We start from the raw sequence: 23,815 nt of genomic DNA on the forward strand, positions 1-23,815 counted from the left end.
GTGTGGGAGGGACAGGGAGAGAATCCCAACTGGACTCCCTGCTGAGCAACAGAGCCCAACATGGGGCTCAGTCTCATAACCCACGAGATCATGACTTGAGACAAAACTATGAGTCGGATGATTTAACCAACTGAGCCACCCACGCACCCCAAGCTATATAATTTTTCAATAACTTTATTTTTTATTATTATTTTTAATAACTTTATTTTTAAAAGCCGTTTTGCTTTCATATGGCTACTCTTAGCATGTTGTATGGATAAACTTTGATGTTTGTCAGTGTTGTTGAGCATAAAATTTTACTGTAATCTTTTTCTTCCTTTTACTTTTTTCTCTGTTTTTTCCTTCCTCCTCTTTTGCCCTATTTTGTCTCTTTCTTAATAGATTAGTACTTTGGAGATTCTAAATTTGGAAGACCAGGGTGCACTTCTGAGTGATGATGAAATATTTGCCAGCCGCCAGACTGGGAAACACACTTGCATGGCCTTGCGCAAGTACTTTGAGGCCCACCTGGCCATTAAATTGGAACAAGTGAAGCAGTCCCTTCAGAGAACTGAGGGTGGCATTCTTGTCCATCCTCAGCCCCCGTACAAGGTGAGAGGACCTTGTCTTAAAAGGAAAAATTGTTAGCTCTCCATAGAATCTTAGTCTTGAAAGGCATTCAGATCAGTATGGCATATCTGTTGTTGGTGTATACTTGCCCTTTGGAGGCAGAACACGTGAAAATGGGTGTACCAGGGACTTGTTTTGCTTCCAGTTCTAGGTTGCTGCTTCTCTGGGATATTAGAACTAAAAGATGAACTGAGGTGTGTATAAAAGGGCTTTCTTTTATGAAAAGTACTAGATATCCTACCTCCTTTGTGGAATTTTTTTCCTGAAATGGTACATCTGTTACTCCACTTCTCTATCATTTTTTAACTTGCTGTGTTTTAGAGTGAAGATTAATATCTGCATGTTACAAAAATCACATACTGAAAACAGACCAATTATTTTATGTGGTGCTTCTGTAGCTGTAAAACATGCATCAACATGTTGAATGTTTTGTTAACTTTTTGGGCAAAATGTATTGTGAGTCTGGTTATAAATAAAAGGTTAAACAAATATTATTTCACATGTGAGCTATTGACTCATTTGTGGAATTCGAAAGCTCTTATTACTTAGCTTTATTAAAACCTGTTGGCCATTGTGCTGTGATGGAGAAGGTAGCAGGCAGGTGATAGAATTCCTTAATAATATGTATATTTCCTTATAGGCATGTTCATATACTCATGAACAGATTGTGGAAATGATGGAGTTTTTGATAGAGTATGGCCCAGCACAACTGTATTGGGAACCAGCTGAAGTCTTCCTCAAACTTTCTTGTGTTCAACTCTTGTTGCAGCTTATTTCAATTGCCTGCAATTGGAAGACCTATTATGCAAGGTGGGATTAGGGAAAGGTTTTAAATGAAATTGGATTTTGCTTTTTGGTATAGTTGATGTTGGTTTGTATATAGTGTATGCTTAGCAAACCTTTGTTGAACTGAAGTGAAATTTTGGGTGTGAATTTGAGAAATTAGAGTAAGGATGATAATATCTATATGTTTTTTAAAGATTTCATTTATTTGAGAGAGCAGAGAGAACATGAGCGAGCAGGTGGGGAGAGGGAGAAACAGGACTCCCCACCGAGCAGGGAGACTAACATGGGAGCCTGATCCCAGGATCCCGGATCATGACCTGAGCTGAAGGCAGATGTTTAACTAACTGAAGCCACCCAGGCGCCCCAGGAGGATAATATTTTTAATTTAAAGAATACTTGTTTGTATTTATGGTTCTGATGATGAATACTGCATGATATGCAGAGATCAACATCTCTACTCTCAAAGAAGCTGTATAATTTACACAGCTACAGAGGTAGGGTTGAAGTCCTATCTTGAGACTGCAATCTAGTATTTTTTGGTACTTAGACTGTAAATATGTCTCTACTGTTTGACAGCCACATGTAATGTTTATCTTCCTCTCACATAAAACTGTATTTTGTGCTTTTGTTAATGATTTTCACGATTCAGTTAAGATTCATTGGTGCAAAACAGAAGAGGCTCAGAAAAGGACAGCTGATAGAATTAGGAGCTTGGGTGGCTTCTATTTGAGGATGATGTAAAAGAATGAAAACTATATTTTGGAAAAGATAGAATCTGAAGAGAAGATAACAGTTTATAAAGAGTGGCTCTTTACTTTTTTTCCCTACCCAGCCATTGCTATTAAAGACAAGACAGGCTTATTTAGGGTGCATATGGCTTGTTTGAGAAATGTCAGGATATCAAATCTTGAGATAACTTTTTGCAGCAGCCATTTCTAACTTTTTGGTCTCAAGACCCTTTTATTAAAAATTATTGAGAACCTCAAAGAGCTTTTGTTTTTGTGTTAAAATCTATTGATAGTTAACATTTGAAAAATAAAACTGAGAAAGTGTAAAAATACTTATGAATTTACTTAAAAATCTGAGTTAATGACATCAATTAGCATTTTTTATGAAAAATTTCCATAATAAAATCCGATAATTTCAGCAGAGTTGAATAGAGTATGGCTCTATCTACTTAATATTTAAATATCTACTTAATACTTCATATCTGCCTCTGTATTTACTCTTTCATGACATCACACATGACATAGCCTCTGGAAAGCTCCAGTATCTATCTGCCTGTAAGAGAATAAGAGTGAGAAAGTATAATATCTTGGTGTTATTATGAAAATAGTTTTACATCAAAGGACTTTCTGAAAGGGCCTCAGAGAACCCTGGGGTCCCCTAACCACACTTTGTGAACCATTGTTTTAAAATATTAAAGTAGGTTATTATAAGTACTTAAATGTTGTTGAAAAGATGATGAAAGCTCTAAAGAGAACTAGGAAGATTATAAAAAAATTTTTTTGAGTGGTAAATCCATAGAAATGTAAATATATTGGGAATACATACTGTAAAAGTTTATTTTTAGAAATAAAATTAAGTACGTCTGTTTAGAATATACAGATCCTTAGAAAATTATTCTTAGCGACTGTTAATTTCTCCAGTCTTTTTTCTATAATGTATGTAAATATACATAATTGAGAATATAGCATTTAACCAAATTCATCTTTTTTATGAAATAATTAAAAATATAAAAAGGTACAGAGACCAATAAAACAACTACTTAGTGCCCAGGGTTGGCATGTGGTGGCATTATTCTTTCTCAGTTCCTTTTTCTGCCTTCCCATAGTGACCAATCTTATGAAGTGCATTCTCTCCATTTTTTTTCATGTTTTTTTTTATATGTATGTGTGTGTATGTAAACAGTAATGTAATACTTCGTTTTTTAAACATATATTATCTTGCATGTATCTTTTGCAACTTGCTTTTTTCACCCTGTGTTTGAGATTTATGTGTGATATTTATTTGAACTCTTGTATTTCTATATTAGTTTATGATCCTATTGATGGGTATTTAGTGCTCTTTACTTCTTTTTTGCTGTCACGTGAATGGTACCACAAACCTCTTTTTGGAGTTTTTTTGAGGATATGATGTATGTAGTCTGGATTATAGGGCACCTGCATTTCATCTTTAGTAGATGTTGCATACCATTTTCATCTCTCACCAGCAAGATATGGGAGTTTTCATTTCTCTACCTTTTTTTCAATAACTGGTAATGTCAGACATAAAATATTATCTTATGTTCTCCATTTCATTAATGTTGTATTTTAGCCTTTCCCTTTGTCCTTTAGAGTTCTTTGAAAACAACTGTCTACAGTGCAGAGTAGTTCATATGAATGTACCATAATTTGACACCCATGTATTCCTATTGTCTTTTAGATTTTCTAATTCTTTTGTTATTTTAAATGATGGGGTAATGGACATCTTAACACCTAAATGCTTGTTTGTACTTTTGATTATTTCCTTAGGACAGATTCCTCCAGGTGAAATTTCCTGGACCAAAGTTTATGCACATTTTAAGAATCTTGTTTCCTATTTCTAGATTATTTTCTCAAAAGAGGGTCCTATTTCTACTTCCACCAAAAGTTTGAGAGAGCATTTGTCTTTATACATCCTTACCAGCATCGGGGATTATCCTTTGTTTTTAATCTTAGCAGCGTGAGTGGTGAAAATTCCATTCTCATTGTTTTGGAAGTAATGTCATGGTGACTTACAAATCCTCTCTTGATGTCATGTCTAGGGACAGAGCCACACAGGTAGTAGTTCTGATCCATTGTGTATCTCTCTCTTTTTTAACTCTTGTTTCTTTTGGCTGTATCCTAGTTTCTATTTGAGTAATTGTTTTTCCTGTCCAGGAATGACACTGTACGCTTTGCTTTGGATGTCCTGGCTATTCTCACTGTTGTGCCAAAAATCCAGCTCCAGTTGGCAGAATCAGTGGATGTGCTGGATGAGGCTGGCTCTACTGTCTCCACTGTAGGTAGGTTGTACCTTTCCATTTTTGTGATTGCTTGGTCTGGATTTGTTTTTGTTTGCTATTCTGGCCATGTTTGTTTACTTAATTTGCAACATTAGAACAGAAGGTAGTAGTGGAGGGTGCGTTGTCCCATCTATGTTGTGCCATACACTTTTATTTAAGGGAAGTTATGTTAGTGAACTCAGGTTTTCTGAGTAGTACATGTGCTATGATGGTACATGTTCATTCTTGAAAACCTTGTACATTGTAGAGTCTTGTGCTAAAAATAAAGTTTGTGGGAAAAATGGGTTGGGACAGACAGTAAAAAACTTAAAACTACTTCATAATCTGAGCTCTAACAAAATCCGTACTTGGCAAGCAGCTCAGAATGGACAAAAGCAATCATACACAAGAACAAAAGGAAAATACAGTTTTTTGAAATATACTTTATTAAGAGAAGGGCTGGTAAAGGCTCTTGCTAAGGTGAGCATGCAGAGTGGTGTGACTGGTTGTGAGTCTTGGGTGTACCACTTTGGGGAGAAAGCCTGAGATGCAGCTATTTGTTTTTACCTTTCTTCATATGTAGCAAAAGGGGTTCTTGATGCCACTGTGGCATCCAGGCTGAGGGCTCTTCCCTTTTTTGCTAAAGGTTTTAATTTATTCCTACTATTTTTGTTCCCCTTACCCAGGAAAAATTGTACATAACCCTTGGTGACTTTCACATAATACTGACATCATTCCCCTATTTAACAACTGCATATGATGTATTGCATCATGAAGATATATTGTAGTAGAACTGATTGTATTTTATTCAAAAAATTCTTGTACTTTAATACAACAGTGTGGTAGTTTTAAGTGGAACAACATGAATGGAAGTCTGAATTTTGACTCTGGAACAGTCATTGAAGTTGCTTGTTAGTTTTATGAGGAACAATATGAAATGTTTTGTATTTCTACTCCATAGGTATCAGCATTATTTTGGGAGTGGCTGAGGGTGAGTTCTTTATCCATGATGCTGAAATTCAGAAGTCAGCACTTCAGATTATTATCAATTGTGTGTGTGGCCCGGATAACCGAATTTCCAGTATTGGCAAATTCATCTCTGGAACTCCTCGGAGAAAGCTGCCTCAGACTCCCAAAAGCAGCGAGCATACCCTGGCCAAGATGTGGAATGTGGTCCAGTCCAACAATGGCATCAAGGTGCTCCTGTCCTTACTGTCCATCAAGATGCCCATCACTGATGCAGACCAGATAAGGGCTCTGGCCTGCAAGGCCCTAGTGGGCCTATCACGCAGTAGCACCGTGCGGCAGATCATCAGCAAACTGCCTCTTTTCAGCAGCTGCCAGATTCAGCAGCTGATGAAGGAGCCTGTTCTGCAGGACAAGCGCAGTGACCATGTCAAGTTCTGCAAGTATGCTGCTGAGCTCATTGAACGAGTATCAGGAAAGCCACTTCTCATTGGCACTGATGTGTCTCTGGCACGACTGCAGAAAGCAGATGTTGTTGCCCAATCGAGGATTTCCTTCCCTGAGAAAGAGCTGCTTCTGTTGATACGAAACCATCTCATTTCTAAAGGGCTTGGGGAGACAGCAACTGTGCTGACGAAAGAGGCTGACTTGCCCATGACTGCTGCCTCTCATTCTTCTGCCTTCACCCCAGTCACTGCTGCTGCTTCTCCTGTCTCTCTTCCCCGAACCCCTCGCATGGCCAATGGCATTGCAACTCGACTGGGCAGCCATGCTCCTGTGGGTACCTCTGCCCCTCCTGCTCCCACTGCCCATCCTCAGCCACGGCCCCCCCAGAGTTCACTAGCTTTGCCTGGCCCATCTTATGCAGGCAGTTCCCCCTTGATTGGTAGGATCAGTTTTATCAGAGAGAGGCCATCACCCTGCAATGGCAGGAAAATCAGAGTGTTGCGGCAGAAGTCGGACCATGGCGCCTACAGCCAAAGCCCAGCCATAAAAAAGCAATTGGACAGACATCTTCCGTCCCCACCTACGCTGGACAGTATCATCACAGAATATCTTAGAGAGCAACATGCTCGATGCAAGAACCCAGTTGCCACCTGCCCACCTTTCTCTCTCTTTACTCCTCATCAATGTCCTGAGCCAAAACAGAGGCGGCAAGCGCCAATAAACTTTACCTCAAGGCTAAACCGCAGGGCATCATTTCCAAAGTATGGAGGGGTGGATGGAGGGTGCTTTGATAGGCACCTTATCTTTAGCAGGTAAGGAGAGGCCACCTCCCTGGGAATTGGAATGATTCTTCTATTTAAAACAAAGTGTATGGGTGATACTAGTATAGAATGATGAATCCAGAATGCCAGACTATTTGTTGGCCTGAAATTCCAATGATTATCTCCTTGTGTGAATACATGAGTAATGTGACTATACCCCCTTTTGTCAACCGTGGGTTCTTTGTGTGATTGTTGTATATTGTTAGGATACTCTGTGTTCTTGTTATAACTATTCTGTTTTCTAGAACTCATGCACCATGGTGTGCCTAACTAGACTCCCAAACTTTTTTTTTATTTTTTATTGGTGCAAGTTGTTTCCTACTCTGATCCTTCACAAATTTCACATAAGATGATGGAATCGCAAGGTTTAAACATGGGGATTTTTGTTAAAATTTGTAAGTAGAGGTCCTTTTCTCTCACTTAAAATGCAAATGAACCACTGAACGTCACTGTGATGTTTTGGAAGAATTTGAAACATGTGTTTTGTTTCTTCTTTCAGACTTCTAGCAAAGTTTTCTTTTTTGGAGTCCTTGTGCATTCTTTGTTTCTGATTCTTCTTTTTCCTTTCTTTCTTTCTTTCTTTCTTTTTTTTTTTTTTTTTTTTTGCTTAGGTTCCGTCCAATTTCGGTGTTCAGGGAAGCCAATGAAGATGAGAGTGGCTTCACTTGTTGTGCATTTTCAGCACGGGAGCGGTTCCTGATGCTTGGCACCTGCACTGGGCAATTGAAGCTCTATAATGTGTTTAGTGGACAGGAGGAGGCCAGCTATAACTGTCACAACTCGGCCATCACACATCTTGAACCTTCCAGAGTAAGGATCCCTTCTTAGGTTGTTCTAGGTCATTCTTCTAAGGTGGGTTGGTGAGCTGTGGGCTTGTAGGCTGGCTCTTTATTTTTTTAATTTTTTTATTTATTTTATTTTTTATTTATTTTTATTTTTTTTAAAGTTTATTTTTATTTTTATTTTTTTAATTTTTATTTATTTACGATAGTCACAGAGAGACAGAGAGGCAGAGACACAGGCAGATGGAGAAGCAGGCTCCATGCACCGGGAGCCCGACGTGGGATTCGATCCTGGGTCTCCAGGATCGCGCCCTGGGCCAAAGGCAGGTGCTAAACCGCTGCGCCACCCAGGGATCCCAGGCTGGCTCTTTATTTGTATATAAACTTTTATTGGAACATAGCCATCAGCTCATCCATTTATATACGGTCTGTAGCTGCAACTGTGCTACAATGGCAGAGTTGAGTAGTTGTGACACAGACATGGCTCACAAAGCCCTTCAAGTGAAAGTTTACCAATCCTCTTCTAAGAGGGGGAGCTGTGTGTGAATGTGAAAAAAAATTTTTTTTTAATTTGCCTCAGATGGAAACAGTCTATTAACTATGATCACAGAAGTTTTCTTTTTGTATTAGGAAGAAATCTCAAAGTACTGTTTTTAGGAAAAAAGCATTATAGGATCCTAGTGGGTCCTGGTTTATTAGTATTATTCTGTGGATGGAATTGATACTTTCGTTATTTCTTTTTTTTTTTTTTTACTATTTTTTATTTATTCATGAGACAGACACACACACACACACACACACACACACACACACAGAGGGGCAGAGACACAGGCAGAGGGAGAAGCATGCTCCTTGCAGGGAGCCTGATGTGGGACTCGATCCTGGTTCTCCAGGATCACACCCTGGTCTGAAGGCGATGCTAAACTGCTGAGCCACCCGGGCTGCCCTGTTATTTCTATAAGTCATTAAGAAGTCTGTAATTCATTAAGATGACAAGGGTAATTTTCTTGATTTTAGAGTAAAGAAGACTCAGCTCTTATTGGGCTTTTTTTTTTTTAAGATTTTATTTATTTATTCATGAGAGACAGAATGAGAGAGAGAGAGCGGGGGAGGCAGAGACACCGGCAGAGGGAGAAGTAGGCTCCATGCAAGGAGCCTGACTTAGGACTCAATCCTGGGTCTCAAGGATCACACCCTGGGCTGAAGTTGGCGCTAAACCGCTGAGCCACCCAGGCCTGGGCTTTTTTCTTTTGAAAGAATTTTAAGAGTTTTTAGCTAAGAAAGTCTAACAAATGTTTTCAGTTGATTGGTATTTCAGATGAGGGAGACTGAGGTATAATATAGCCAAATATTTAAGAAAGGAGGAACCATCTTTGACATCCTTCCAAATTTTTTCTTCCCCTACCCTTGTAACTATTATATTTTTTTGTTACTAGGTCAGGAGGATTTAGTATTTCCTAAATTTAAGTATTTTTTTAGGACATTGCATGTGCACATATTGAAATTCTAGCAGCTTCAACCATTTCTTGGTTGTTTGTGGAGTTTTTCTGTTTTCTATATAATACAGTAGTATTTTTTTAAGCTTGCATTTTAAAATGCTAAGGGCAGGTAGCATTTATATAAACGTGATTACCCACTGTGGGCCTCCTTCTTCTTTTAGGATGGGTCCTTGCTGTTGACATCTGCTACTTGGAGCCAGCCTCTGTCTGCACTTTGGGGAATGAAATCAGTATTTGATATGAAGTATGTATCTACTTTTATAACCCTAGTCTTTCTGTTCTATAAATCACCTAATTTGTATTCCCCTTCATTCAGTTCTTCAACCTGAAGCCTTTTGGGAAAAGATGCATGCTGTGAGTTATTGTTAGTTTCTCTTTCTCATCTGTGGCTCATATTTAATAAGATCGTATCCTTTTTAATTCCAGGATATTCTTACCAAGTATTCTTACCACTCCCATCACACAGCTGACCCTTCACTAATCCAAAATGACACAGCTGTGTATTTCCTCATGTTCACATATGACAGTTGCACTCTTTATCTTTCAAAGACATGTGTGGCCATTTTTTTTTTTTTAAACCAAGTAACTCCTGTTAATTACCTGTAATTAATTCTTTTGGGTCTTCTTGGTCAAACATGGAGGAAGAAAATTTTTTTTTTTTAATATTAAACATACAATTTTTCCTCTTTCGTTGCTGGGAATCCTGAGATGAGTATGGTCAGGCAGGAGGCTGAGAATCATGTTTATTTTCAGTGTTGAGTGGATATGTTCTGAAGGTCCATTGCTTATGTACTTCTGTTGTTTGTCTGTAGGCATTCCTTCACAGAAGATCACTATGTTGAGTTCAGTAAGCACTCTCAGGATCGGGTCATAGGTACAAAAGGAGACATTGCTCACGTAAGTACTTAATCCCCTGCTTTCAAGCTAATTATGCCCATTTGTTTGTGCCCAAAGCTCCTGGACTGAAGGACAGTCCTAAGGGCAACAATAAATTACTTAGTGATATTCTTTGTAGATAGAATCTAGAAGTGTAATTAAGTAGTTCTAAGCTATATGGGTCCAAACATGAACTAATCTAATCTGGCAATTCGAAAAAGATGTCATTAGCATAGCAGTTATTTTCAAATACTTACTAAGTTTTAGATGAATTTTAAGTCTCTGCCTTTATGAAGCCTCACTGGGGAGACAGTATATAAGCAAATATATAGTAGGTCAGTTGGTAAGTGCTGCCAAGAAAAAGAAGCAGGGTAAGAGGAAGTGGTGGTGATGGTGTGGGGGACTTGTATTTTATCTAGGATAGTCAGTATCACTGAGTGGGTAATGTTTAAGGAATATTTTGAAGGAATTGTGGATGTCATGTAGATATTTGGGGGAAAAGTATTTTAAGATAGAGGGAATGTCAAGGGAAAAGTCCTTACTTGGGAGGTGGGAGAGAGAGGAGGGGGAACAGCTCAGGTCAGTGTCAGGGGGAGAGGGTGACATGTCATAGTAGCATCTGACAGGCTGTTGTTAGGACCTTTGACTTTTCCTGTGAATGAGATGCAGACACTATAGGGTGAGCAGAGGACACATGACTGGCTGTAAAGTTCCTAAAATGTGAGTCTAGAGCAAGAGCAGGCTTTCCAGTTAGGAGGGTGTCATGACAACTTACATGTGAGGCCTGCAATGGGCTGGGCCCAGTTGAGCATGGCACAGGTGATGAGAAGTGATACAGCTAGGCCCTGGGATTCTGGATGCATGTAGTTCTTCTATTAGACATCAAGTAAGGAATGGCAGTTGAATATACAAAATAGGAATTCAAGAGAGAGGTCTGGGATAGCAGATATTAATACAGGAATTACCTACATGTTGATAGACTTTAGAGCCATGAACCTGGATGAGATCATTAAGGAGGCTAGAGAAGAGAATTGTGGGGACAGTCCTAGGATGTGCCAATATTTCAGATTTGCCATGTGACTAGGACTTGGGAGGGAGACCAAAGAGAATGGCCAGTAAGACAGCAGGAGACCTTATGAAAAAAATATACCACAGATGGCAAGAGAAGATTCTTTTGAGGAAGACTCGATCAGCTGAGTCAAAAACTATTCATGAGTTTTTAAGATGAGAGTTTGAGAGGTGCTTTTGATTGAACAATTGGAGCTTTTTATTAACCACGTGAGGAGCTAGTTCTGTGCATCAGGGCGACAGTCTGATTAGAGTAGGTTCATGAGAGAACAGGGAAGTGGAGACACTGAGTAGAGACCAGTCTTCTGAAGTATTTTTGCTGGAAAACAAAGCAGAGAAGTGGGGTGTAGTAGCTTGAAGGGGGGAATTCTCTCAAACTCTTCACTTGAAAATGTTAAAATACATAGAAAAGCTGAAAGAGTAGTACATATACCGACCACCTAGATTCAGCAATGTAATGTTTTACCATTTTTCTTTCTAAATATATGTATGTGTTTCTGAATCATTTGAAAGTTGCAGACATCGGGACATTTTATCTCTAAGTCTTACAGCATGCAAAGTCTAGCAATAAGGATATTTTACTACATAATCATATTCTATTATCAAACATAAGAAAATTTATATTAGTTCCCAAATAATCTAATATTCATCCATACTCAGTTTTCCCCATTGTTCCTTTGTTCCTGATGTGTTTGGTTTCAAGTGCCTTTTTTTTTTTTTGAACCAGGATCCAGCCAAGATTCACATAATTGCATTTGGTTGTTACGTCTCACTAATGTTTTATTTTATTCTATTTTTTTTTTAAGATTTTATTTATTTATTCATGAGAGATACAGAGAGAGAGAGAGGCAGAGACACAGGCAGAGGGAGAAGCAGGCTCCATGCAGGGAGCCTGATGTGGGACTCAATCCTGGGTCTCCAGGATCACGCCCTGAGCCAAAGGCAGGCGCTAAACTGCTGAGCTACCCAGGGATCCCCTCACTAATGTTTTATTTTTTTTTATTTTTATTTTTTTTAAATTTTTATTTATTTATGATAGTCACAGAGAGAGAGAGAGAGAGGCAGAGACACAGGCAGAGGGAGAAGCAGGCTCCATGCACTGGAAGCCCGATGTGGGATTCGATCCCGGGTCTCCAGGATCGCGCCCTGGGCCAAAGGCAGGCGCCAAACCGCTGCGCCACCCAGGGATCCCCCTCACTAATGTTTTAAAGCCAAGCAGCATTTCTTTAGTTTTCATGACATTGACTTTTGAAGGGACCAGACTAGTTGTCTTGTCTCATGATCTCAATTTGTTTGTTTTTTTTTTTTTTAATTTTTTTAAAAATTTATTTATGATAGTCACACACACACACACACACAGAGAGGTAGAGACACGGGCAGAGGGAGAAGCAGGCTCCATGCACCGGGAGCCCGACGTGGGATTCGATCCCGGGTCTCCAGGATCATGCCCTGGGCCAAAGGCAGGCACTAAACTGCTGCGCCACCCAGGGATCCCCAATTTGTTTGTTTTCTTGTGGTGTCTCCTTATTTGTTCCTATATTAAAGGAGGATTTTTTTTTTTTTTTAAGATTGGAAATATTATATGTGTAAGCTGATGGGAAAGATCTGGTCTCTCTGCATGGGTTTCACATTGTAGACTTTGGAACTGTTAGTGTTGTAGGCTAAAATACTGGGAAATTTTAAGGAGAAAAGGGTCTTTCATTGATACCTTTCTCCAAAAAGTGACCCTTTAATAGTATCTATGGGTAATTATTGGTCCATCCATATGAATTTCTCCATTTCAATCATAGAAACATTTTCTGTTTCTTGAAAGGAGGAGGGGTAGAAGAGGGTTTTCATATCTTTATTGCAATCTCTTTTGTTTTTTTTTTTTTTTTTTTGCAATCTCTCTTTTAATTTTCATGTGGGAAAGAGACTTTTCAAACCTTGAATGGGAGCCAAAGCACTTAAACTTTGCTTGGATTGGTATAGTCTTCCTACTTTTCAGGTATTCTACAACATTAGGACTTTTATGATTTTGGTGGGATTTGGAAAGCATGGAGAGATATTTTACACAGCTTCTTTTTGAATTGTCAATGGATGGATTGTTCTGATTTTTCTCTTCCCACCCCTTCTTCTCTAAAGATTTATGATATTCAGACTGGCAACAAGCTGTTGACTCTGTTTAACCCAGATCTTGCCAACAACTACAAGAGGAACTGTGCCACCTTTAATCCTACAGATGATCTTGTCTTAAATGATGGCGTCCTCTGGGATGTCCGCTCTGCACAGGCCATCCACAAGTTTGACAAGTTCAACATGAACATCAGTGGTGTTTTCCATCCGAATGGACTGGAGGTCATCATTAATACTGAGATTGTATCCTTCATACCTATGTCTTACTTCCCATTTGTTAGCTGGTTTGTGATGCAGAAATAATTTATCTTTCTACCAACATCCTGTTAAAGTATCCACACAGGTAATAATTTGGTGCCTCTCCTTTGATTGGAAGTGTTAATCTCCAGTGGTTGATAATTACCAATGACTTTGATGAGCATGTTTTTCTTTGTATGGAGAAGAGTGACCAGATTCCTCCTTGTGCTTTTCCAAGTATTAAACAGATTTTCATGTCTTCAGAACAATTTTACTTTTGCATTACAGAAGTCACTTGCTAGATGTAAGAGTAAAATGAAGTGCTACTATTGAGAAGAAGGGAATTTGTATCACTTTCATGTATTTATGTGAGAATACCATAGTAAGTTTTCAGGGACATAATTCTATAATACGCATTCTAAATGCTTTTGTTTTACTTTGAAAGCATTTTTATTCTGTCTTTAGAAAAGTGTACTTTTAAGGCATTCATATCTCACAGGAGGAGGAAAAAAAGTGGTATTTCAGAATTTTCCTCATGAAGTTGCGTAAGAAATTTTGTATAAAATAGTTTTCCTTGACCACTCTCCTCCTAGTGGGATCTTCGCACTTTCCATCTTTTACACACAGTTCCTGCTCTGGACCAGTGTCGTGTGGTATTTAACCACACGGGGACAGTGATGTATGGAGGTAATAAACTTTTTACTTTTCTACATTGTTATTTTTCTCTTTTCTCTTCCTCCTCATTAATTTGTTTGGAAATGTCTTTCAAATGTGAATTGGAAAGCATTTTAAGGCTGTAACATAAAAGACAAAATGATAGCACAAATGGTGACAAAGTTTGTTGATGAAAATAATGTTGATTTAGGGTGAAAGGCCACTAGTTTTGAAGATAACAAACCTTGTATATAGAGAAATTTCATGCATTAATTTCCCATCTGTATCTTTATGAACTTGAAGAATCTTTGCATTTGTGGTCTTGTGATGTTGTAAGCCTTTAGCTGTAATACTTGCTGAGAGCTAGATGAGAGGTTGAGGATCCTGTTTGGTGTATGCAAGGAGGATGCATTGAGAGGAACTAACTAGATAGAGTGAATTTACTACAACGAAACTCACTAAAGTCTTGATTGTCCATTTTTACTTCTGCACTTGTGAGTAGGGGATGTTTCTTATGTCTAATTGTATTTTGCTCCTTGCCCCTTTTATCCTTTTTTCCCAATTAGCTATGTTGCAGGCAGATGATGAAGATGACTTAATGGAAGAGAGGATGAAAAGCCCTTTTGGATCATCCTTCCGAACATTTAATGCAACTGACTACAAACCTATAGGTAAGCATGAAGAAACAGACATTATTCATTTTGTCATGTTTTGGTTTTCCTTGTTTAATCCATCTCTTTTCTGTAGTTTTTCATTGAAAAGCCAAGAAGTTATGGAAATATTTATGAACAATCACCTTGAAATTCCTTTGGAGGAATTTTTAAGGTGATTGTTTTAAGGTCACAGCAATAGTCCAGTCCTGAGTCTTGTCACATTCTGTTTTCCAGCAACCATTGATGTGAAACGGAACATCTTTGACCTGTGTACAGACACCAAAGACTGCTATCTTGCTGTCATCGAGGTAAAGTGAGCCAACAGAAACCTTGCTGTTTTGTTCTGATGTTTAGAATCATTTTCAAGTTTTACAGGCATTTTGTCTGATCTAAGATATGTTCTAAAGTTGATACATTTCCGAAGGTGGTTATTGATAACCTACTCATTTGATCAGGAGATAGACATTGTAAGAGACATAATAAGAAAATTCCAATATAAAACAGTATGGACAATCTTATCTTCTAATATCTTGTATTCACTGTTATCCCTTTCTTTTTTTTTATTTTAAAAAATATTTTATTTATTCATGAGAGAGAGAAAGGCAGAGACACAGGCAGAGGGAGAAGCAGGCTCCATGCAGGGAGCCTGACGGTGGGACTTGATCCTGGGTCTACAGGATCAGGCCCTGGGCTGAAGGCAGTGCTTAACCGCTGAGCAACCCTGGCTGCCCCTGTTATCCCTTTCTTAAAGGAGTCTAGATCTCTTGCCAGAGCAAGATAGGTTCATTCTAAGGATGGTGGTCTCTCTTTTGTATCCCTTGCTCTTCTAAAGCCTTCTCATCCTGCTTTCTTTCCCTTTCTGTGTTCCAGCCAACATTTTCAGAATTAGTTCAAGAATTTTGAGTGTCAGAAGCTTTGACAGTTATAGGGTCAAGGTGCATGGGTGCTAGTCATAATTAAGATGTAGATGTGGGCCTTCTGAAAACTAACTGCTCTTTTTGGACTGGGTGTTCTATTTCAGAACCAAGGCAGCATGGATGCTCTGAATATGGACACGGTGTGCAGGCTGTATGAAGTGGGCAGGCAACGTTTGGCAGAGGATGAGGATGAAGAAGAGGACCAGGTCAGTGGTCTTTGAGATTTCTTGTTTCTAAACAATGCTTTATAGAACAATAGATTTTGCTCTTCTGCTTTTTGCCATAAAGATTTTTTATTAGTCTTTGCTACCTGTTGGTATATTCTGCAGGTGTATCAGCCATACAATTACTAAAATAACTAAAACTCAGAAGAAAGTAGATTTTTGTTATTCTAAAACTTTAACCCCAGTACTTGATGGTCTTGTGAGTTCCATTTGTAGATTAATTTGGATGTTAGCAATCTCTGAAATTGTTTTAGATGTTAGATGTTTCCTTGAACTCACTTTTGGACCAGTGCCCTGTATGGCTTCAGGATGAGCAGTCCCCATATTCCCAGTGTCAGTACAAAACAATGTCAGTCTGCTGAGATGGGTCTTAGAAAATGGCTTAATAAGCCTTGTAAAGGTCTGGTTTTCATTTTCTGTTTTATGACATAGTCTCTTTTCACAGTAATAGATTGGAGTTTATAAGTAAAGATTTTGATGCTTTTGGAAATTAAACATTTATTAAATGTGGATGGATAGTATGTTTCACAGTTTTTTTCATAGGGAATTTTAAGTTATGGTCAAACTATGCTAGATGCTTGCCTATGTGGTGTGTTGGTATCTGTTATGAAGAGTTTCTTAAACTTCTGACTTTCAGCAGATCTTTCCTTTCAACTGGGCTCATATCACATTCTCTATGCATAAAGCTCCTATAAATATCCATGCTTTTGTGTGTTTCAGCTCCTTTGGTTAGATACTAAGGAGTGCTTTTGCTATGTTGTATGGGAAGATTTATATTTAGTTTCATAAGAAACTGACAAACTCTACCAGAAAGGCTGTATACATACATTTTGCATTTTCACCATCAGTAAATGAGAATTCTTGTTCCACATCCTTACCAGCATTTGATATCATGTTTTGGATTTTGGACATTGTTATCAGTGTTTTGGATTTGGGACATTCTGATAGGTATGTAGTAGTATATATCACTATTTAATTAAATTAAAAAATTGATAGACATTCCTTTTACACACAGTCAAAATGTGTGGTTTGATTTTTTTGGAGTAGAAAGGAATTAGTCTTGTAGTTTTATGAACCTCTACAAATGTTCTCTGAGAATGATTTATGAACCTTTGACACCCTTCCTGATGGCTGATACCAGACCAAAAGGAAGGAGACTTTCTCTACAATCCCTTTTGGGCTCCTCCCGCATTTCAGGGAGCTTCTTTTCAAGTGGAAGGCTCTCATTATTTTAATTTGCATCTCCCTGATGGAGCATCTTTCCGTATGCTTATTTGCCATTTGTAGATCTTTGATGAGGTGTCAAAGTCATTGGCCTATTTTTTAAATTGGGTTGCTTGTGTTTTTATTGAGTTTTATGAGTTCTTTAATATTTTGGCTAATAATCCTTTACCTGCAAATATTTCCTCTTAGTTTGTAGCTTATCTTCTCATTCTCTTGACAGTGTCTTTCAGAGAGCAGAAATTTTTGTCTTCATGAAGTCTAGTTCATCAGTTATTTCTTTCATGAATTGTGCCTTTGAGGTTGCATCTGAAAAGTTTTCAAACTCAAGGTCATCTAGATTTTCTCCTGTTAATTTTCTAGGAGTTTAATAGTTTTGCATTTTGCATTTAGGTCTGTGATTCTTTTTGAGTTAATTTTTGTGGAGGGTGTAAAGTCTGTGTCAAGATTCATTGATTTTTTTTTTTTTTGGATGTCCGGTTTAAATTCCATTTGTTAAAGACTTTTTTTCCCATTGTATTGCCTGTGCTCCTTTCTCAAAGATCAGTTGACTATTTGGGGGAGATGGGGAGCAGATGGAGAAGGAGAGAATCCTTTTTTTTTTTTTTTTTTTTAATTTTTATGATAGTCACACACAGAGAGAGAGAGAGATAGAGGCAGAGACACAGGCAGAGGGAGAAGCAGGCTCCATGCACCGGGAGCCCGACGTGGGATTCGATTCGGGGTCTCCAGGATCGCGCCCTGGGCCAAAGGCAGGTGCCAAACCGCTGCGCCACCCAGTGATCCCTTAGGAGAGAATCCTAAGCAGGTTCCATGCCCAGCACAGAGCCCGACATGGGGCTCTATCTCATGACCATGAGATCATGACCTGAGCTAAAATCAGGAGTTGGACACTTAATCGACTGAGCCACCCAGGCTATTGACTAGATTTATTTCTGGGCTCTCTACTGTTCTGTTGATCTATTTGTCTATATTCTTCAGAACCACCGTCTTGGTTACTGTCATTTCATAGTAAGTTTTGACAAAAAGTTGGTATAGTGTCAGTCCTCCAACTTTGTTGTTCTTCAGTATTGTGTTGACCATTTTGGGTTGTTTGCTTCTCCATATAAACTTTTGAATCAGTTTGTTGATATCTGCAACATAGCTTGCTGGGATTTTGAATGGAAGAGCATTGAATTTATTTCTATACCAGGTTAGGAAGGTCTGACATCTTGACAGTATTGAGGCTTCCTGTCCACGAACATGGACTCTCTCTTCATTTATTTAATTATTTGATTTTGTTTATCAGAATAATGTAGTTTTCCTCCTACAGATCTTGTACATATTTTGTTAGGTTTATACCTAAGTACTTAATTTTGAGAAGTGGGGCAAATGTAAGTAATACTGTGTTTTTAATTTTAGTTTCTATTTGTTCATTGCTGGTGTACAGGAAAGCTGTCCTAGGAAAGATGATGAATTCACTTTGTGTCCTGCAACACTGCTATAATGGCTTAATTCAGTTTTCATTGTCAGTTCTTTGGGATTTTCTGGATAGAAAGTCATATCACCTTCAAACAAAGAGTTTTATTTCTTCCTTCCCAGCCTGTACCCTCTCCCCCCCCCATTCTTGTCTTACTGTATTAGCTAGGACTTTCAATATGATGTTGAAAAGCAGTGATCTTGATTCTGATGTTAGCAGGAAAGTTCTGAGTTTCTTACCATTAAGAATGATGTTAATTGTGGTTTTTTTTTTTTTTTTTAAATTTTTATTTATTTATGATAGTCACAGAGAGAGAGAGAGAGGCAGAGACACAGGCAGAGGGAGAAGCAGGCTCCATGCACCGGGAGCCCGATGTGGGATTTGATCCCGGGTCTCCAGGATCACGCCCTGGGCCAAAGGCAGGCGCCAAACCGCTGCGCCACCCAGGGATCCCCTAATTGTGGTTTCTTTATAGATAGATGTTCTTTATCTAGTTGAAGAAGTTCCCCTCCATTCCTATTTTACTCAGAGCTTTTAGTTATGGGTGTTGGGTTTTGTTAGTCTTCTTCTGAATGTGTTGATACGATCTTTTTTCTTTAGCCTGTTGAAGTAATGTATTACATTAATTGATTTTAAAATGTGAACCAGCCTTGCATAGCTGTAATACATCCTATTTAGTTGTGGTGTGTAATTCTTTTTACACAATGTACAATATGATTTGCTAATATTTTTTGAGGGTTTTTACATCTGTGTTCATGAGAGATGTTGGACTGTAGTTTTCATTTCTTGTATAGTAGTCCCTTCCCCACCCTCCAGCCCCCCATCTGTAGTTTCACTTTCTGTGGTTTCACTTTCCATGGTTTCAGTTACTTGCAGCCGACTCCAGTCTGGAAACAGATGGTCCTCTTTCTGATGTATGGTCAGAAGGTCATTAGTAGCCTACATCACAGTGCCTCATTCACCTCACTGCATCTTACCATGTAGGCATTTTATCATCTCACATCATCACAAGAAGAAGGGTGACTACAATACAATCAGATTTTGAGAGAGAGACCATATTCACATTAATCTCTTACTATGCCTAATTTATAAACTAAACTTTATCATAGGCATGCATGTATAGCAAAAATATATATATAGGGTTTGATGTTGTCCTCCGTTTTCAGGCATCCACTGGGGATGGGGTATCTTGGAACATATCCTTATATCCTTATTGGATAAGGAGGGGGGCCTTAGTGTAATATCTTTGGAGTTGGTATTAGGGTAATGCTGGATTCTTACGATGAATCAGAAAGTATTTTATCTGCTTCTTTCTCGTAGAAGAGATTTTAGAGAATTTATATATATATATATATATAAATGTGTGTGTGTATATATATATATACACACACACATATATAATATTATATTATATATGTATGTTTAAGTAGGATTCATCAGTGAACCCATGTGGGCCTTGTGCTTTCTGTTTTGGAAAGTTATTAATTATTGATTAAGTTTCTTTAATAGCTAAAGCCCTATTCAGATTGTCTATTCTTCTGTGCATTTTGGCAAATGGTGCCTTTCAAGGGGTCAGTTCATTTCATCTAGGTTATCGAATTTGTGGTCATACAGTTCATAGAATTCTTTTATCCTTTAAAAATTTTTTCTTAAATATTTTATTAATTTATTTATTTTTAAAATATTTTATTTATTAGAGAAAGACTTTGTGTGTGTGAGCAGGGGGAGGTACAGTGGGGTGTGGAGCCTGATATGGGGCTTGACCCACAACCCTGAGATCATGACCTGAGCTGAAGCCAAGAGTCAGCTGTTCAACCGACTAAGCCACCCACCCAGTTGCCTCAGAATTATTTTATTCTTTTAATGTCCATGGGATCTATAGTGATGTATCCTGTCTTTCATTTATGATATTAGTAATTTCTGTCCCCTTTTTTTCTTAGCGTGGCTAGAGGCTTATCAATTCTATCAGTCTTTTTTTTTTGAGATTTTATTTATTTGAGAGAGAGAGATCGAGCAGGGGAGGAGCAGAGGGAGAAGGAGAAACAGAAGCAGGCTCCCCACTGAGCAAGGAGCCCGAAATGGGGCTCAATCCCAGGACCCCGGGATCATGGCCTGAGCTGAAGCCAGACTCTTAACTTACTGAGCCACCCAGGTGCCCCCAATTTCATCAATCTTTAATATTTAAAGAACCAGCTTTTTTGACTGCATTGATTTTTCTCTGTTAATTTCCTGATTTCAATTTCATTGGTTTCTACTCTAATTTCTGTTATTTCTTCTTCTGCTTGCTTTGGATTTTTTTTTTAATTTTTATTTATTTATGATAGTCACACAGAATGAGAGAGAGAGGCAGAGACATAGGCAGAGGGAGAAGCAGGCTCCATGCACCGGGAGCCTGACGTGGGATTCGATCCCGGGTCTCCAGGATCGCGCCCTGGGCCAAAGGCAGGCGCTAAACCGCTGCGCCACCCAGGGATCCCTGCTTGCTTTGGATTTGATTTGCTCTTCTATTTTTAGTTTTGTTCTCTCTGCTTTTCCGTTTTGGTGTGGTGTCTTTGGAGATATCCTCGAGCTCCGAGATTCTTTTCTTAGCTTTGTACAGTCTACTAATAAAGCCTATCAAAGCCATTCATTTCTGTCACAGTGTTTTTAATTGATAGCATTCCTTTTGGTTCTTTAAATTTCCATCTCTCTGTTCCCATTGCCTATCTCTTCTTGCATGCTGTCCAGTTTATCCATTAGAGAGCCACTTCAGCATCTTGATCATGGTTGTTTCAAATTCCTCGTCTAATAACTCCTGTCATATCTAAGTCTGGTTCCATTGCCTTCTCTGTCTCTTCAAACTGTTTTTTTCCCTTTTAGTAGGTCTTAAAATTTCTTTTTTTCGAAGATTTTATTTTTAAGCAATCTCTATAGCCAACGTGTGTTGATGTCTGGGGCTCAACCTCACAACCCTAGATCAAGAGTCACGTGCTCCACCAACTCAGCCACCCAGGCATCCTGTAATTTTTTTCTTTTCTTGATACCTGGATATGATGTGCTGGGTGAAAAGACCTGCTGTAAATTGGCCTTTAATAATATGGTGGCAAGGTGTGGGGGAAGGGAAGTGTTTTATAGTCCTATAAGTAGGTCTCAGTGTTTTAGTGAGTCTATATCTCTGTGCTGTGAACTTCACACATGGTTCTGAGTCTTTTTCCATCTTGTTTTGGAGGGAAAGGAGGGCTACAGTGGACTGGAGTTTGGATATTTCCCTTCCCCCAGATCAGTTAGGCTCTGATAGTGTCCCAGCAGGTTATCCTCTAGTTAAATACTTCTCCGAAGGGGAGGCCTTGTTAAGAAGAACAGAATGCTCTCGTGTATTTCAAAATGGTCCCCCCTCTGCCCTCTTTGGGAAGGCCAAAGGGATTTTTCTCCAGTACTCACTATGAAAACCTGGTCAAGTTCCTGGAGGTAAAATTCACGTAAGTGTGGGGGCCCAGTTGAGTGGGTCTTTCTAGTTTTCTCTCTGAAGATTTATCCTCAGAATTGTGTTTAGTAATTTATCAGTTATAGTTCAGGTTTTCCAACCTTGGCACTGGTTCCTATGGACGTTTATCCTTTTGGATTTATGCCCTGATAAGTTGCAATTTTCTGCATTTTCTTGCTGGTGTCTCCAATTTTGGGGGCATTGTGCCCCTGTGACCCCCAGCCCTCTGTCAAATCTAAAAAGAGTTGTTGATTTTTCAGTTTGTTCAGCTTTTTACTTGTTAGGATGGTGACTTCCAGCTGACATGCCACTTTGGAAACTAAAAGCAGTATCATGTTGTTATTTTCTAAGATTTTATTTTTTTAGAGAGAGAGAGAGAGAGCGCACAAGCAGGGACAGAGAGAAGGAAAAGCAAGGAGCCTGATGCAGGGCTCAATCACAGGATCCTGGGATCATGACCTGAGCCAAAGGCAGAGACTAACCCACCCAGGTGCCCATTACCATGGTTTTTGAATGCCTTATCTATTAAAAGACAGGCTTTGGATTTTAAACCACTTTACCCAGTGCTTCTAGGGAATTCCCTAGTGTGGAAGGGGGTTTCTGTTAATGCTTTCCAGCTTCATGGCTTGGAGAGTCCTCAGTGATCTCCTTGGTTTCATGGATGAGAAGGAGCCTGTTTTGTTGAAAATTCATGTGAGTTTTGAGATACAGACAAAAGGGAGAGGTCTTCAGAAGGATACTTGAGGATTTATTTATTTATTTTATTTTATTTTTTTTAATAGGCTCCATATTTAGCATGGAGCTAAAACATGGGGCTTGAACTCACAACCCTGAGATCCAGACCTGAACTGAAATCAAGAGTTGGTCGCTTAACCAAGTGGCTCACTTGAGATCTTTGTGACATGGATCTTCATGTTCTCTTGAGTGTTATACTATTTAACTTGTACATGTTGGTAGTGTTTCTTGGTAGCAGAGCCCACAAGTGCTACTAGATCCTCCAAATGTTACATGGTTACCTTGATTTGGTGGTTTCTTAATAGTGGCCAACTGTTATCTTAGTCACCTCACTCACTGCATACTCTTTTGAACTGTAACTGTCATGAAACATGATGTAGTTTATCCTTGAATAGATACAGAAGATGATGTTGTTGAGCTATTTGTCAGTATGTTACAGTGGTACAGAAGATCTCATCCTCTATGGCTTCATTCATCACTACCCCCGTCACCTGTAGATCATTACCACTTATCAGTTGTCTCAAGCTTCTTGGATGTTGCACATTGTACTGTAAATTTAAAGCAGAAATGGAGTTTATTTATCAATACCATTATTCCTACCCTCCTAACACCCTTGCAGTTTATGAGGGAGTGGCAGTAATAGTCTTGGGACTGTCACCTGGATCCAGTCCATGTGGTACCTATTATCTTTGAGGAAGAGGTCAGGAGAAGTAAAACTAGCATTGCCCTAGACACCTTGGGATCTGAAAGGCTGCTGTTCTCAGGGTTGGCCTCATTCTTCTTGCAGACGTAAAGTGATTAGAAGTGAGTTTTCTCATGGCTGGCTCTGGAAGCAAGAGACCACCATAAAAGAACAACTTAAGGGAAGGGACTTCTTGATTCTTTTCCTATGCTTCTGTTTAACTTTCCTTTTGGTAAGGTTAAGAGAGAAGGAGAAAGGGGGCTGGGTAGGGTAGTTGTTAGGACTTCTGACTGTGGTACAGGAAGGAAAAATAGAGACTTTCTTGTCACAAATAGCCAAGGTCGAGAGAGGCAGGCTCAAGAAGGCCCTAATGAATGGCTATAGGCCATTGTGGACTATGTGTCTGTGTAGGCAATGTAGGTGAGTTAGCATTGCTTCTGGATTTCAAGGCTTGTTTCATTACATAATGACATCACTGTCCTTAGGGATCATCTGGTGCATTGCATTTTTGAAGGACCTCCTTAGAGATCTGGTTTTACTCTCAAGCCCTTGGCGTTTTGATTTTGATTTAGAGTTGTTTTAGTGGGAGATACCATA

At 38.9% G+C, this 23,815-nt stretch overlaps 1 protein-coding gene across 1 annotated transcript in view; it reads left to right on the forward strand.

The window, feature by feature from the left end:
• The window catches only part of DCAF1 (DDB1 and CUL4 associated factor 1), a 69,528-nt gene that overhangs the window by 35,275 nt on the left and 10,438 nt on the right, over nucleotides 1-23,815 (forward strand). Inside the window, exons 11-22 of the mRNA XM_055342949.1 lie at nucleotides 382-591; nucleotides 1,250-1,419; nucleotides 4,296-4,420; nucleotides 5,361-6,624; nucleotides 7,245-7,443; nucleotides 9,076-9,158; nucleotides 9,727-9,811; nucleotides 12,983-13,216; nucleotides 13,804-13,897; nucleotides 14,431-14,535; nucleotides 14,752-14,825; nucleotides 15,539-15,640. Of these exons, the coding sequence (XP_055198924.1) occupies nucleotides 382-591; nucleotides 1,250-1,419; nucleotides 4,296-4,420; nucleotides 5,361-6,624; nucleotides 7,245-7,443; nucleotides 9,076-9,158; nucleotides 9,727-9,811; nucleotides 12,983-13,216; nucleotides 13,804-13,897; nucleotides 14,431-14,535; nucleotides 14,752-14,825; nucleotides 15,539-15,640 (2,745 nt within the window). The remainder of the gene's footprint in view (nucleotides 1-381; nucleotides 592-1,249; nucleotides 1,420-4,295; nucleotides 4,421-5,360; nucleotides 6,625-7,244; nucleotides 7,444-9,075; nucleotides 9,159-9,726; nucleotides 9,812-12,982; nucleotides 13,217-13,803; nucleotides 13,898-14,430; nucleotides 14,536-14,751; nucleotides 14,826-15,538; nucleotides 15,641-23,815) is intronic.

Source organism: Nyctereutes procyonoides, unplaced genomic scaffold, assembly GCF_905146905.1.
Source record: "Nyctereutes procyonoides isolate TBG_1078 unplaced genomic scaffold, NYPRO_anot_genome, whole genome shotgun sequence".
Taxonomy (NCBI): Eukaryota; Metazoa; Chordata; class Mammalia; order Carnivora; family Canidae; genus Nyctereutes; species Nyctereutes procyonoides.